Source organism: Stenella coeruleoalba (genome assembly GCF_951394435.1).
Source record: "Stenella coeruleoalba genome assembly, chromosome: 13".
In the NCBI taxonomy this organism is placed as follows: domain Eukaryota; kingdom Metazoa; phylum Chordata; class Mammalia; order Artiodactyla; family Delphinidae; genus Stenella; species Stenella coeruleoalba.
The window spans coordinates 10,290,978-10,308,158 of NC_137159.1; the positions used below are offsets into that span (position 1 = coordinate 10,290,978).

The window sequence follows — 17,181 nt, forward strand, 5'->3', positions numbered from 1 at the left end:
AAAAATAAAAAAAATAAAAAATATTGAGACAAATGAAAATGAAAACACAACATACTAAAACTTACAGTTTGCAGCAAAAGCAGTACCAAAAGGGAAGTTTATAGTAGTAGATACCTACACTAAAAAAGAACTCAAATCAACAACCTAACTTTATACCTCAAGGAAGCAGTAAAAGAAGAACAAACTAGGGACTTCCCTGGTGGTCCAGTGGTTAAGACTTTGCCTTCCAATGCAGGGGGTGTGGGTTCGATCCCTGGTTGGAGAGCTAAGATCCCACATGCCTTGCGGCCAAATAAAAAAACAAAAACGAAATCAGAAAAAACACCAAAACATAAAACAGAAGCAATATTGTAACAAATTCAATAAAGACTTTAAAAATGGTCCACGTCAGAAAAATATTTTTAAAAAAAGAACTGGGGCTTCCCTGGTGGCGCAGTGGTTGAGAGTCCGCCTGCCGATGCAGGGGACATGGGTTCGTGCCCTGGTCTGGGAAGATCCCACATGCTGCGGAGTGGCTAGGCCCGTGAGCCATGGCCACTGAGCCTGCGCGTCCGGAGCCTGTGCTCCGCAACAGGAGAGGCCACAACAGTGAGAGGCCCGCGTACCACAAAAAAAAAAAAAAAAAAAGAACTAAGACTAAAGTTAGCAGAAGGAAGAAACTAATAAAGATTAGAGCAGAAATAAATAAAATAGAGAATAAACAATAGAAACAAATCAATGAAACTAATAGTTGGGTTATTTTAGTTGGGTCAATGAGATTAAAGGAGGAAAGAAAGAAGGAAAAAACCATACTATAAACACACACACAAGTTTGGTGGTTAAACAGGTATTATATTTATCAAACTCACTGGACACTTTAAATGGGTGAATTTATTTATCTAAAAGTATACTTTAATAAAGTTGATTTTATAAAATGCCCAAAAGCCAGGTTTTTTTTTGGAGTAGTAAAACTGACAAACCTCTGGAAACACAATCAAGAGAAAAGGAGACAAACAAGCAATTCCAGGAATGAAAAAGAGATCATAACTACAGATAAAACAGGGATTTTAAATAAAATAAAAATATTTGAACAACTTAATGGCAAAAAAGAAAACTTTTAGAAAAGCCTAACTTAAAAAAATTCAAGAAGAGATAGAAAGTCTGAATATCCCCTAAAACCAGTCAAAACACACACTATACAACAATAATCCCAGTTTAACAGGTGAATGTAACTAAACATTCAAGGAGCACAAACTCTTCCAAGGGTAGGGAAAATCATTAAGTTGTGTAAATCCCAGGAATGCAAGTGTTCTTTAACATTAGAAAATTTATCAATGTAATTTACCACATTAACAGATTACAGAAAACCATACAATCATCTCAAAAGATGCAGATTTTACTACTGTTCATTAAAAAAAACTTTTTTAAATAAAAGATTAAAAGACACATGTTATATTCATCATCATTTTATTGGGCTACACCATCATAAAGCTGATGGCAGGTCATAGAAACAGCTATACCAATACCTAATAGTCATACAGCACTTGATAGCTTACAAATCACTCTGCACCCATTATCTACCTAATCTAGCCACTCTCAAGGAGGTATGACAGGTTAAAATATATATAAATGAGGAAACAGATTTAAAAGGATGACGTGATTTGTCCCAAATTCCAATTATTTTCCTTCTTTATTTTGTTGGTTCTTTGTGATATACACACATAGATAATACATAATAGGAAAAAAACACACAATTCTGAATCTAATTCTCCAGTGGTCCTCACATGTTCTTGGAGCAAAGATACAAATAAAAATGCTTAACCTCATAGTTTATATTCTTAGTCATATTTATTCTTCCTTCTTGAATTTGTAAACTACAATTAAATGCTGGTATTTCCTCAACTTAAAAACTATAGTTCCCTCAAAGCTAGATGACGCTTGCAGCCTGATAGTTTCTACCTTCCAACTAGGCAATGTATCTTTGGGGAACAAGTGAGCATTCCTCTTGGTCCTTACTTGGTTACAAATGCCCGGTGTAAGCTACAAACCTTTGATGCAACTTGACCTGCCATTTCAGTGTCAGATGGAGGATGTCATGGGAAAGGTGGAGTGGTGATTTCCCCCATTACTCTAAGTATAGCTAAAACCCCTGCACGTTCTATAAAAAACAACATAAGATTCTGAAAGGTGGAGAGAATACAGGCTGGGGACCTCTGGACCTGAAGAACAACGCCGGGCTCCTTGGGTTTTCTTTTTGCTTCATTTGTCCCAGACTGGGTTCTGAAGAAGCAGGAAATCCAGAAACAACAACAAGCACAGACCAAAAAAAAAAAGCCCAAGAAAAGTCTGCTCATTCTAGCCAAAGGACTAGGAAAAAAGAGCAGCTTAGCAAGACAGAAAACTTTTAGACAAGAACCACCCTACTCTGGCCAGAGACCATGGAAAAACACTGTGCTCTTATCCACAACCAACAAAGGCCAAGTGGGGAGCCTACATATCCACCCTCACAGGCTGTAATGAGGCTCCTCAATGCCCCATCCCCACCCTGAGTGGTGTCAGAGAAGGTCAAGTGGGGGACAGGATTGTCAAAGCCAACCCCTCCCCCATCCCACCTCAGCAGTGTCACCGGGGACTCTAGGGGAGACTAGGCTTCCAACCCTACCCAGAGATAAGACGTCTCTCCCCTTCCTTACTGGTGTGGTGTCAGTGGAGGCCACATGGGGAGCTGGAACTCCTCTGCACCCCCAGCCCAGCAGTACTGAGGATCCCTGTCCCACGTATCAACAGAGGCCAATGATGGACCGGGACTTCCAACACCAACTTATAGTCATAAGGCAGTGTCCCCCCAACCCTTTCCACCAGAGCAGTGTCAGAGGAAGGCTGCCCAGACGGAATCTCCAAAGAGAGTCAGGGCCTCATAATACTCAAAATGTCCAGATTTCAATGGAAAATCACTCATCACACAAAGAACCAGGAAAATCTCAACCTGAGTGAGATGATCCACAGATGCCAACACTGACATGGCACAAATGTGAGAATTACCTGACAAGGATTTTAAAACAGTCATTATAACAATGCCTCGGTGAGCAATTACAAACACACCTGACACAAATTTAAAAAATAGAAGTCTCAGCAGAGAAACAGAATAGAGAATCAAGTGCAAGTGAGAAACACAATAACTGACATAAAACCCAATAATGGGCTCAAATAGTAGAATGGAAGGGACAGAGGAACCAGTGAACTTGAAGACAGAACAATAGAAAATACCCAATCTGAACAACAAAGAGAAAATTGCTATGGACTGAACTGTGTCCCCTGAATTTATATGTTGAAGCCCTAACCCCCAATATGACTGTATTTAGAGATGGGGCTTTTAGAAGGTAATTAGGTTAAATGAGGTTATAAGTATGGGGTCTTAATGTGATAAGACTGGTAGACTTCTAAGAAGAGGGGGAAAGAATTCTCTCTCTCCACACCCATGCACTGAGGGAAGGCCATGAAAACACAGCAAGAAGGTGGCCACCTGCAAGCCAGGAAGAGAGCTCCTACCAGAAACCAAATCTGCTGGCCCCTTGAAACCAAATCATCTTAGCCTTCCCAGCTCCAGAGCTGTGAGAATTAAATCTCTGTTTGAGCCACCCAGCCTATGGTACAGGCACACCTCAGAGATATTGTGCGTTCAGTTCCAGAAAGCCACAATAAAGTGAATATCGCAACAGTGAGTCACATACTGTTTTTTGGTTTCCCAGTGCATATAAAAGTTATCTTTATACTGTAGTCTATCGAGTGTGCAATGGTATTATGTCTAAAAAACAAGTACGTACCTCGATTTAAAAATACTTTATTGCAGGCTTCCCTGGTGGCGCAGTGGTTGAGAGTCCGCCTGCCGATGCAGGGGACATGGGTTTGTGCCCCGGTCTGGGAAGATCCCACATGCCGCGGAGCGGCTGGGTCCGTAAGCCATGGCCGCTGAGTCTGCGCGTCTGGAGCCTGTGCTCCGCAATGGGAGAGGCCACAACAGTGAAAGGCCCGCATACCGCAAAAAAAAAAAAAAAAAAAAAAAAAACTTTATTGCTAAAAGATGCTAACTTTCAGCGAATCATACTAGTAACATCAAAGACCACTGTTCACAGATCACCATAACACATATAATAATAATGAAAAAGTTTGAAATATTGAGAGAATTACCAAAATATGACAGGGACACGAACTGAGAAATGCTGTTGGAAAAATGGCACCAATAGAGTTGCTCAACACCAGGTTGCCACAAACCTTACATTTGGAAAACAAAAAACAGAAAAACAATCCCAGAATACCTGCAAAGTGCAAATAAAATGAAACACAATAAAACAAGGTCTGCCTGTATTTTGGTTTGGAACCCAAACAGATTAAGACAGGTTTTGGTACCTAGAAGAGGGATGCTGCTCTAACAAATACCTAAGAATGTGGAAGTAGCTTTGGAACTGGGTTACGGAAAGAGGCTGGAAGAGTTTTGAGGTGACTCCTAGAATTAAAGGCCATTCTGGTGAGGTCTCAGACATCAGAAATGAGGAACACATCATTGGAAACGGGAAGAAAGGCAATCCTTGTTGTAAAGTGGCAAAGAACTTCACTGCACTGTGTTCCAGTGTTCTGTGGAATGTAGAACGTGTGAGCAATGAAACTGGATGTTCAACATAGGAGATTTCCAAGCAAAGTATTGAAGGCACAGCTTGGGTCCTCCTTACTGATTAGAGCAAAATTCGAGAGGAGAGGGACTTCCCTGGTGGCGCAGTGGTTAAGAATCCGCCTGCCAGTGCAGGGGACACTGGTTTGAGCCCTGGTCCAGGAAGATCCCACATGCCGCAGAACAACTAAGCCCGTGTGCCACAACTCCTGAGCCCATGCGCCACAACTACTGAAGCCCACGCGTCTAGAGCCCACGCTCAGCAACAAGAGAAGCCACCACAATGAGTAGCCCATGCACCGCAACGAAGAATAGCCCCCACTCGCTGCGACTAGAAAAAGCCTGTGCGCAACAACGAAGACCCAACCCAGCCAAGAAACAAAATATTCGAGAGAAGAGAGATGAATGAAAAAGGAACTGTTAACCCAAAAGGAACTAGAACTTGGAGGTTTAGTAAATTCTATCCATGTTGCAAAACACGAGAAAACTTGTTCTGAAGAGAACACTAAGGGCGAGGCTGAGCAACCATTTGATAACGAGATCATGGATGTGACTCGTAGATTTAATCAGCCATCTCAGCAGAAGCCAGGGACAGAAATGGGACTATACCAGCAGAAACACAGCCAGCTGGGACTAAAGGGGATAGAAAAACCAGACAAATGAAGGAAGGCTGTTGGAATTCTTAGATCCTATAGGGCCAGACAATAGAGCTTATTCAGCTGCAAACGTGCGCTGTGCTTCAAGAAAGGGAAGAATGACTCTGAAGTCGACTCAGAGATCTTGAGGCTGCCTCCTCAGTTTCAAAGGGTGGGGACATCAGCTTGGTTTCAACAGGCCAGACAGCCTCCAGCCACAGTTTGGAGGCAGGGCTGCCCAGCAGAGCTAGGCAGCAGGATGGCTGCACGAGCAGGTCTGGAAGGTGGGACACAAAGCCAGAGAGGTTTATCCTCACCTGAAGATCTCACGGAGCTTGCTTTGCTAGGTTTTGGGCTTGCTTGGGATCCATCACCCCTTTCTTCTTTCCTATTTCTCCTTTTTGGAGTGAGAATGTCTATCTTATGCTGTCCCACAATCGAATTTTGGAAGCACATCACCTATCTGGTGTTACAGGTTCACAGCTGGACATGAATTTTGCCTCAGGATGAATGATACTTCAAGTCTCACCCATATCTCATTTATGTGATATTTAGGTGAGACTTTGAACTTGACTTTAGAGTTGATGCTGCAATAAGTTAAGACTTTGGGGGTTGTTGGGAGGGAGTGGATATATTTTTGCATGTGAGAACATGAATTTGGGGGGCCAGGGACTGAAATGCTACGGACTGAATTGTATCCCACCAAAATTCATATGTTGAAGTGCTAACTTCCAATGAGACTGTATTTGGAGATAGGGTTTTTCAGAGTAAATTAAGGCTACATGAGGTCATAAGGCTGGATTCCTAATCGGACAGGACTGGTGGTTTTACAAAAGGAAGAGAGCAAGCACTTTCTTTCTCTCCTTCCATGCTCAGGCACCAAGAAAAGGCCATATGAGGACACAGCAAGAAGGCAGCCATCTGCAAGCCAGGAAGAGAGCCCTCATCAGAGACCAAGGCCAACACCTTGATCTTGGACTTCCAGCCTCCAAAACTGTGAGAAATTAATTTCCGTTGTTTGAATCACCCAAGCTATGGCACTTTGCTATGGCAACCCATGCAGACTAAGATAAAAACGTACCAAAAAGTAAGTAAACAGAGTCTCAGGAACCTGTGAGACTACAGATCTAACATTTGTTAGAAGGGGTGGGGGTGGAGGCTGAAGATGTATTCAAAGAAATGGTGGCTGAGAATCCCCCAAATCTGGCAAAAGACACACACCTACAGCCTCAAGAAGCACAGAAAGCAGGATAAACTGAAAGAAATGCACACTAAGACATCACAGTCGAACTTGTAACCACTAAAAACACAGTACTCAAAATGTTTGCAAAAATAATCTTCAAAGTTTCAGTGAAAAAAAAAAACAAATATAAAGATGTCACCTGCCTCTATTTAAGAGTAAAATGATGAAAGGTGTTTCTAGTGTTTTCAAGTTGTTTACCACCTAATATGCCGTGTCAGTTCAGGTCTACAGGTAAATTAAACGATGGTATGAAAAAGGTTAGGGTACAAACTACATACAACTGAGGCAAATTTTTATAAATATGCACATTCTCAGGTAACTCACCTTAAAACAGACTGAAAGCATCAGAGGTCCCTTCTGTAATCTCCCTTTCTAGGTTGTCAGCCTTGACCCTTGGAGTTGTGATTCTTAGTAGGTAACTTCTCAATGAACATTGTCTAAAAGAGCAAAAGTACAGAAGTGGACTTGCCGGGCCAATATTCCTTGGCTTCAAGATGGAAACTTTGTGACTAACTAACAAGCCTGACTGATATTTTTCCTGGTTCTTGGTACTCATTTGAGTAGTTATCTCAATCAACATGTGAGTTCATCCCCAAGCTCTTTTTGTCTATGCTTTCTATCCACCTCCTAAGTGCTCTGGTATTTAAGACCAAGGACAACGTCCCTTCCACCACCACTCTCAACCCTGTACGGGTTCATTGTGAATTGCCAACCTCTTATTTCCACCCTTGCAATTTGCCTAAAAGGACCATTTATCCCTTCAAAACTTCATCTCCTTAGCATTATGAGACCACCTACCCCAGCCAAGATGGCCTCTTTCCATCATGGCACACCCTATTTCTCTCACAAGGATTTGGTAGCTTACATACACATTAGGGTGTTGGAAATAATTTCCCTCTCTCCCCAGGGAAATACACAACTTCCTCTGTTACTTAAAAAAATGTAAAACCCTTCTTTCACACTCTAAATAAGCTATGTCCCATATCAACAATGACTTCTCAATTAGATCTTTTTTTGTAACACAGTCTTAAATTCCTTTGTAGCCCTCACAGCATGTATAGTAATTGTTCAATAAATATGTTCTGAACATACTACACGTACAGGACCTTTATCCAGTATGAATTCTCTTTTGCTGGCCAAAGGCTGAATGCTCACTAAAGGCTTTTCCATATTCCTTGGTTTTCCCTCCAGAATGAGTTTTCTGATGTTGAGAAAGGGATGAACTCTGGCTGAAAGCTTTTCCACATTCCTTACACTTATAAGGTTTTTCTCCAGTGTGAGTTTTCTGATGCTTTGTAAGAGATGAGCTCTGGCTGAAAGCTTTTCCACAATCCTTACACTTGTAAGGTTTCTCTCCAGTGTGTGTTCTCTGATGACGAATAAGGGCTGAGCGGTCACTGAAGGCTTTGGCACAATCATTGCATTTGTAGGGTTTCTCCCCAGTGTGAGTTCTCTGGTGTTGAGTCAGGGCTGAACAGTAGCCAAAGGCTTTCCCACATTCATTACACTCATAAGGCCTCTCCCCAGTATGAGTTCTCTGGTGCTGAATAAGGCCTGAACGATCACTAAAAGCTTTCCTACATTCATTACACTTATAGGGTTTTTCTCCAGTGTGAATGACCTGATGCTGGGTAAGGAATGTGCTTTGGCTGAAGGCCTTTCCACATTCATTACACTCATAAGGTTTCTCTCCAGTATGAATTCGCTGATGTTGAGTGAGGTATGAACTCTGATTAAAGGCCTTCCCACATGCATTGCATTCATAGGGTTTCTCCCCAGTATGGATTATATGATGCCGAATAAGGGCTGAGCGGTGACTGAAGGCTTTCCCACATTCGTGACATTTGTAAGGTTTCTCTCCCGTATGAATTCTCTGGTGTAGAGTAAGGTGTATGCTCTGACTAAAGGATTTACCACATTCATTACATTCGTAGGGTTTTTCTCCTGTGTGAATTCTCTGATGTAAGACAAAAGCTGAGTAGTAACTAAAGGCCTTTTCACACTCATTACACTTCCAAGGCTTCTTTTCTGCACAAATTTTCTCATGTTTCATTAGATCTGAATTTTGTTTCAAGTTCTTTTTAAATGAATCACAATTGTGTTGTCGCTCTCCTTGCTGTTGAACAAGGAATGTCCTCCGACTAAAATTTCTTCCAAATCCATCACACTGGTAACTTCTCTCCCCAGAAGGTTTCTTCTGAGGGACAACCTCTTGTATTAAATGCTTCTCATGGTTTTCCTGCTGACTCTCTAAAGAATCCTCACATTCACTGGAACTTTCCTTTGGAAATCTCTCTATTAACACCCCAGTGTTAACAGGGGCTAATTCTTCTTCAGAAATATCCTGCTCTGGAGTTAGCTCCTTGCATTCCAGTCCTGTATCCCAGTGTGAAAGAAACAAAAATACAATGTATCATTTCCTACACTGAGAGAAAAATAATTGCTGTGGTAGGAAAATAATGAAACAAACAAAAAATGCTTACAGGGGACAGAGGAACTTCTAAGTTCTCAAAAATAGCCCTGCAACCTTGAGAGAGCATGAGAAAAGAAAGATGACTGGGCAAAGCAGTGCTCAACATTCCTGTATCCAGCAGGGGAGGAAATGAGAAAGAATAACAGAACAAGACTAAACAGAGGTGATGGGGGAAATAGCAGATAAGAAACAGGGTCTGGTGGAGACTGGACTGGGATCAGAAAATGATGGTCTCCCATGGATTGCCCACTGTCACCACCTCACTAGAGCATCATGCCCTGAGAATGTCCATCAATAGCTGATCTTACCACCAATCTTTTCTTGTTCCAATATGTCCCAATCACTGCTGGCAGACTAACCTTTTAAAAGCATACCTCTTACACAAAAATCTCTGTTGGTTCCACTGTCTCAAGGTGAGACACAAATCCTAGAAGCTAGCATTCAAGGTAGTTCAGATCTACAAATTCAATTAGTAATTAAAAAGCAACTGATCATCTCTGATCGCGCCACACCAAACAAATTGGAAACAGCAAAACAGAACCAACCTTTACAAAAAAATAAGTAGTGTGTGGGGAGGGGAAGGTCAAATCCCCACATGCTCAGACTGGTCCCCAACCTGTCAGGACACGTGTCCCCAAATTCCAGGCTTCTTAGGAAGAGTTTGGGGGAAAAACCTGCACTGCTAGAAATTTTTAAATATTCTAGGCTTAAATGGTCATTACTATCCACTCCAACCATGACTCTACATGAAATAAATCAATATGATATAACCTGCTCAATGACGTATCATAATCAAGGAAGTAGCTAGGATTGTAAGGATAAATAGGTAGAAACAGGTTAAAGGCAAATGGACTTTTAGCTAAGGGGAGTGGAAGAACTGAAGCCCCAAACATTTGCAGAAAACACATGGTTAGCGGAGGATAGTCAGAGACTTGCCTGTCTCGTGTTAAGGGTTCAAGTTGAACAGAGAAGATAAAATGACTAGGCAGGTAGGTCTTGAAGGCAGGTAGAGGAATAGAGAACTGGCAGAGTAAACAACTCACTGTGGGAAATCTGGCAGTATTATGCTGCCTAATTAGACAAGGATAAGAAAGTATAATTAAAAGCAAAGAAAGTATAATTAGCTGGTAGTCTATTGCAGTATCCAGTTTGACAAAAGTGATAGGCTCAAATCCATGACATCTTTCAAAAGAAAAGTTAGCAGGACTTAATCATTAGCTATCATTTGCTTAGCACATAGCCATGTACTGTTCTAAGCATTCCCTTGGATTATTTCATTTGATCCTCACAACAACCCTATGAGTTAAGTGCTATCATTACCCACATTTCACAGTTGGGGAATTTGAGTCACAGAAAGAATAATCAATCTGTTAAAGCTCACAGAGCTAGTAAGTAGTTCAGATTGGCTTTGAACCCAGGAAGAGTGGTTCCAAAGTCTGCACTCTTAACCACTATGCTATGCTACCTCCACTTAGAGAAGAAGGCAAGGGGACGACTCAGAGATCAATTTATAGTCATTGTTCTGAGACAAAAAGTCACGTTATCCTGCAGAGATAAAATAACATATATGAAAAAACCTGGGGCTTCCCTGGTGGCGCAGCGGTTGGGAGTCCGCCTGCTGATGTAGGGTACACGGGTTCGTGCCCTGGTCTGGGAGGATCCCACATGTCGCAGAGCGGCTGGGCCTGTGAGCCATGGCCACTGAGCCTGCACGTCCGGAGCCTGTGCTCCACAACGGGAGAGGCTACAACAGTGAGAGGCCCGCGTACCGCAAAAAAAATATATAAATAAATAAATAAAATAAAAAACCTGGTTTAGAGCCTTGCACCCAAACAAATTATTAACAAACATTATTTCACCTTATTTGGGAAAAAGAATTGGTTTGAAAGGGTGCAAAGTACTGACTTTCTAAAAAATAAAATTATGACTCTATAACAGGTCAGCATACACAGAGCTGGAGTATGGCCCAGGAGAAAGGCAGTTCACTTCAAGCTTTCCATGGGTCTAGCGAAATCTGGAAAGGCTCCTTCACAAGCATTGCAAAGATGCTTTTCCCACTGACCATCTGGGTTTTACGTTCACCGTTTCCAAAAATCACTCACCTGGACTAGTTGCTTTTGAGACTTCTCTCTCCAGCTCCTCCCCACACTCTAACTGAGAGATTACATCAGGCTTGGAAATTGGAAGCCCTGTTTGTGGGGAAAGAAAAAGGAGTCTGGTAAAGAGCTCAGTGTTAGCTCCTTGGTCGTTAGAAAAGACAGTCAGTATAAGAGAGAGAAAGGTCGGTTCTGGATTTCTCCCTCAACAGCGCTCAGAAGAAGGTAGGAAGATTGATATGGGGTCTATTTGAGTTCAGAATAATTGAATCACTTGTTTTTACCTCTCCCTATTAAAAGAATAAGCACCCATCTCTTAAGAGGTGTTTTTATTAGAACGTTGTCTCAACATCCTTGGTCAGGGAATAGGGAAGAAGGACGCTACCGCCTAGGCAATTACGATATAAAGGTGTCCACTTCTGACTCCAGAAGGTTTAAACTTACATCCAGAAACAAAAAGAAGAAATTGCCTGCATCAGACTTTACACAGGGATTAAGAATCTTTGAATCTAAGAACGTCAGAGCTCCTAGGAACTGAGGAAGCAAAGGTACCACACTGGGTAAATTCCCACACTGGGTGGGGGCCGGGGTGATGCTTACCCAGCAAGACCAGATTCCTATGCTTCTCAGGCACATCTCCTTGAGGAGTGTTCAGCTGCCCCCACTGGGTGAGAGCCTCAGCCATATCCCTGATCATCGACTCCTGAAAAACCGAACACATCAAGTGCTCACCAAGGGACATCCTTCCAGAAGCCTCTGGGAAGGACTCAAACAGACGGCATAAGAGGAGAAAGACAGGAAGGACAGGAAGGTTAGACAAAACGACCTCTACCATCCCTTCCAATACTAAGATTCTCTGGTGTATCTGAAGTCACAGACTCGCTCCTTACCTCCACGCATCAGAATCGCATGTAACCTGCAAGTGGGAAAGAATACCTGCAGGGTAAAATCTGAAGGTACCAAGTTACTAGTTTACGTGGTGAAAAGTTAAATTATAGAACTACAGAAATCCTTACTATTTAGATATGGGAAAGTGGAGAAAATATAATTATGAATTAAGTATTTTCTTTATGGTATGTTTTTAAAATACAAGAGATTCAAGAAATATGAATTATTTTTCTCTCTCGTTTTCCTTTGAGAATAAAATCAGTCCAATATATTTTCTAAAAATTAAGGTGTTTGCTACACATGTCACAGTATATAGATTTGTAAAACAGTATTTCAAGGGCTTCCTGTGTGGCGCAGTGGTTGAGAGTCCACCTGCCGATGCAGGGGACACGGGTTCGTGGCCCGGTCCGGGAAGATCCCACATGCCGCGGAGCGGCTGGGCCCGTGAGCCATGGCCACTGGGCTTGCGCGTCCGGAGCCTGTGCTCCTCAGCGGGAGAGGCCACAGCAGTGAGAGGCCCGCGTACCGCAAAAACAAACAAACAAACCAGATTTCAAGCCCAAATTATCAGAGTTCCGAAAGTGTTCTTGCCATTTCTCCCCAGTCAGTCTGACCACTCTCCCCCCACCTCCACCATCTCCTCTCTACCCCATCATACACTGCTTCTCCTGCATTCTCTGTGCTCCAGCTGCCGGCTGCCCTTTGGCTGCCTGAAATGTACATCATTCTCCCTCCCTTCTGCCCCTTTACACACACTGCTTTCTGTCCCTGAATGTTCCCCCGTTTCCCCATCCTTTCAGCTATTTTAATCCTACTCACACTTCGGATCTCAGCTCAGGGGTTACCTCCTCAGGGAAGCCTTCCCTGATTCTCTGGGTGGTAGCACCATGTTCCTTCCCTCCTCCTGGGTTATGCACACAGCAAGGGGACTTTGTGATTAACATCTGTCTGTCCCATTAGAAGCTAACCTCGAAGAGAGTAGAGGCCAGGTTTAATTTTTCCCAGTGAAGCAGCCCTAGTCTTTGGCACAGAGCAGGAACACGGTGAATATTTGTCAAAGAATTAAAAGAAGGTGAAACACTTGAACAAGAATTAATAGAAACAAGAATTAAGTTTAAATGGGGTGTTCTATAAAAGTGTGCCTGGGAACAGAAGTGGGAGGGGAACAGAAGTGTATCAAACATTGAAAACATTACAGGAGTGTTTACTTTACCTTACCTTGACCTAGATGACAGGCACAAAGTTTAGACCGTCTACTAAAATGTAGGGAGAGTGCGCAGGGTGGGTAATGCTCCTTTGAATCTAGAGCTGAATCTGTTTACTGCTGATAAAACAAATGTCTAATAATTTTTCTAACTCTATTAAAAATTTTTTCTATACAACTTCAATGTAATGGAGTCACATTGAAACAGACCAGTCCCTGGGATGCTAGCAAATGAACCAGTCATGGCTTTCTTTGAAACACCGCTTTTGCCATAGCCCCTGAATATATATGTGTATACATATATACATGTTATATGTATACACACACGCGTATATATGTGTACATATCCTCCAAAACCAACTGGTAAAATAATTCACATAATGACACAAAGTTAAGAGAAACTACTTTGAAAATCCCTTGCTCAAAATAATTTAAATCTTCTTCTAATACTTGAACTATGAAATAACTTCCCTTTTTTTTAAGTTACGGTCCCTTAAGGCCACATGCCTCAGGAGTGCTCAACACAAGCCAGGTAATTTGTACAGTCTCTTTTCTTACAAACAACGCAGCAGTAACAGACTACCTAGCAGTTCCTTTCAGACTTTAGTTCTGAGAAAACCTCAGCAATCAAACTCATTTAAGGAGCTGCTGCTCAGTGTGAGTATGTGGGGGGCTTGAGGGCACAGGTAGACCACATCTACCATCCAGCAGATGCTACTGACTCTCTCTCCTCTTCCCTCTGAAAGAGATCTACCAATTCAGATCAGAATCAGTACTGGTGTTTCTTCCTAGCGTTTTGCATGCACTGTCAGCACCTGGATGCTGTGAGGCAGGTCTGAGCTTGACAGGCGGTCCCAATGCCTTTACCACGGGGTCTGCCATTCTCCCAGTATCCTAGACCAGATCCTACAGAAGTATCTTGACTAATCTTCTCTCTCCAATCATTCACGGCATGTTTCATCTTGCTGGGCCTCTAAAAACTTTCACGGGGCCTCATCTGCCTTTGGAATAAGATCCTGTGTGGATTTTTCCTGTGGTCTGGCTACAACACGCCTACACTTCCCTCATCACACTCCAGCTCACTCCACAGTGACACACATTCTCCCTGAAGACCTCTGACTCTCTCATCACTTGGGAGACTTTTGTCAAAGCTGTTCTCTCTCTTGGAATATTCCTATATTCTATTTTCCAACTACCTACTCTCTCTTGTCTTCCAAAATGCAGCTTTTATCCCAGCATTTTACCCCCAAATACTCTAGGGGATGGAAAACCTCTTCTAAGGTCTTTTATGACTTGTCTGTACTAGTAATTCTCTATTAATATATATATATATATATTTCTTCTTGCTGTTTAACTATTTTACTTATCTGTATCTTATTTCCTCAATAAACTTCACAAGGCAAGGCAACTGGCTCTTATTCCTTTGCATCTCGCCAGGAGGCCAATCACAGCCCTGAAGAGCTTGTAAGCGTGCATCTAGCACTAAGTGGATAGAGAAGTGATGCCAGGAGGGAAAGTTCTGTCCATGTGAAGAGCATTTACTATTAGGTTCACTGCTCATTATTTTATTAGGATGAAGCCAGTGGTCTAGGAACCACGGCTGAGCAAGTCCATAACAATGCTAGAAACTATATTCATGTTCTGAGAACAGAAAAAAAAAAGAAGAAATTTAAACCCACCTGGTATGCAGGGGTCAGCAGCACAGAGGTCAGGCCATTTTCTTTTGGGTTTCCAGCATGGGGAAGGTCTGAATTCTCAGAAAGTGACCCTAGAAGTGGAAATAGGAGCCCCAGTGATTACTCTTGCTTGCAGTACACTCACAGAAACTGCCACACACAACTACTTGTCACCTGAGAAGAGTCAACACAGGGAACCAAGGGACAATCCCACAACATCTCTTATACAAGACAGTCATGACCATGGCTGCCTCAGGTTCCTCCTATGCTCCTCTGCCCTTAAACTCCAGTAGAACTCTGCTACGAGATCCTGGACACTTAAATACATATTTCCATTTCTCATCTGCTGAGTGTCGTCAAAATAATCTCAAAGTCTCGGTGTGTCAATCCGTGCCTCAATGAGTCACTCCTGTTCTATTCCAGGCTCACAGGATGAAAGACTAGGTAAATTCTTTTTGAACATTGGCTTTTCAGATACAAAACTGGCTTTCTCAGAAAAGCAATGGGCCTGTGGGGAAAAAAATCCAAGTACTCTAAATAAATCCTGTGACTTCTCGAATCCTCACTTTCCCCATCTGCCAAATGGGTCTATTTGATAGTCTCCTTCCTCCATAACCGCCTTACGAGATTCCTGTGAGAACAAAAGAAAGTCATTATCAAAAGCCAAATTGTCAGATATGGTGATTTGGCGGGGGGTGGCAAAGGAGGTATACATCATCCTAAAGACCAGCAGGGCAATGTAGGTAGCGGGCTCCCCTTAAACCCCAACATGAGACCAGCTGGTAGGAATGGGCTCTCTCCCCCAGAAGATGTGATGCTTGTCCTTCCAGAGCTTGCCCCAGCCAGAGGGCAGCCTTTCTCCTTTTTTCTCTCCAGCAGGCGGCATCCTTCTGAAATTCTCACCTCTGCCCTTAGGCTCCATGGTGACTTCCTCCCCGCCGGCGCAAGTGACGACCGTGGGAAAATGGCGCGACGAACGCACTAGAGGCCGGGGGTCCACAGCTCTAGTCCACCCCGAGGCCCGGGAACACGCGCGCGACCCTATAGCTGGGCAGCCCGGTGTCCTCCACCCGGAGGCCCTCCACCGCCCTCCTTCCGGCCACTCAGACTCCGAAGGACACGCGCTCAGCCCTCTTGGAGCCCAAGCTCGACCTCGCGAACAACGCTGTGGAGGCCCGGCTCGCGACAAAGGTATCTAGGAGCCGGCCGTGCCGAGTCGCGCCAGCCCGAACTCGCTAATGAACTACAACTCCCAGAATCCTCCGCAGGGCGCGGCGGCGCGTCACCGGAGGACGCTTCCCAGAGGACCCCGCGGGTCCGCCTTTGCCCGCGGCCCTGCATCTCTGCGATGGCGCGCGGCCGTGCTGGGTGATTAGCAGCGCTCGGCCTCTCGGAGAACTCTTTCCTGGACGCTCCAGGGGCCGCCCCTTCCTCAGTGTGTACTCTGGGCTCCAACCCCGGAGGACGTGTTCGGCCGCGCCAAACCCCGCCTCGAGAGGGAAATTCACTCCCAGCCAACTGTAACTGGCAGAGGGCGACGCCCCGCTACCCACCCAGGATTCCTCCCTGGCTGCTCTGCTCCCTCAGAGGGAAGGCGCCCGCGTTCCAAGGATGTTCACCACGTCGTTTCCCCTATACTGCGCCTCCACGACCCACTGTCGGGGGGCAGAGATTACCTCAAGTAACCAGGGATGTTTATTCCATGCAGCACCTCGAAATATTGAAAAGCAGAATCTCAGTCCCGGAAAGCACCTCAGTCCGGTCCCCAAGAAGCTATTAGTTAATAGTTGATACCGCTGACCTTAAGGTGCCTGGGACATGAAAGTCTTTCAAACTCCCAAGGAGCTCTAGGAAACGTCAGCTGAGAGTGGGGTTATCTTCAGGCTGGTGCATGTTCTCACCTTCCTTCCCACAATAAAGTGGCCAATTTTCTATCCAGTGCAAGTTCCCAAGAAAGAAAATCAAAGTACCTAACTGTCCCTGCTTGGGTATAAGCCACAACGTCTGTTTCTCCTTTCTCTAATAGAATCCCCAACTTTTAGCTAGGCTTAAGGCTGCCTGGAGTAAAAATGACATTCCTCATCATCCCTACCTCTTGCCAGGGGGATGAGAGCAAAGTGATTTTTTTTTTTTTTTTTTTTTTTTTTTTTGTGGTACGCGGGCCTCTCACTGTTGTGGCCTCTCCCGTTGCGGAGCACAGGCTCCAGACGCGCAGGCTCAGCAGCCATGGCTCACGGGCCCAGCCGCTCGGCGGCATGTGGGATCTTCCCGGACCGGGGCACGAATCCGTGTCCCCTGCATCGGCAGGCGGACTCTCAACC

At 43.9% G+C, this 17,181-nt stretch overlaps 1 protein-coding gene across 3 annotated transcripts; it reads right to left on the minus strand.

Moving 5' to 3' along the window:
- Positions 1-4,704: 4,704 nt before the first annotated feature.
- Positions 4,705-16,488, minus strand: ZNF892 (zinc finger protein 892). Of its 3 annotated transcripts, none has more exons than XM_079941300.1 (5): positions 15,764-16,488; positions 14,864-14,952; positions 11,693-11,795; positions 11,099-11,185; positions 4,705-6,960 (listed from the first exon to the last, which is right to left on the minus strand). In XM_079941300.1, exons 1-5 carry the CDS (start codon positions 15,780-15,782, stop codon positions 6,947-6,949), a joined length of 312 nt encoding a protein of 103 aa, XP_079797426.1. In that variant the 5' UTR covers positions 15,783-16,488; the 3' UTR covers positions 4,705-6,946. The 3 variants fall into 3 exon arrangements, with proteins under 3 accessions (XP_079797426.1, XP_079797424.1, XP_079797425.1); XM_079941298.1 differs by having other exon boundaries at positions 4,705-8,899; XM_079941299.1 differs by lacking the exons at positions 11,099-11,185; positions 11,693-11,795 and having other exon boundaries at positions 4,705-8,899.
- Positions 16,489-17,181: the final 693 nt, after the last annotated feature.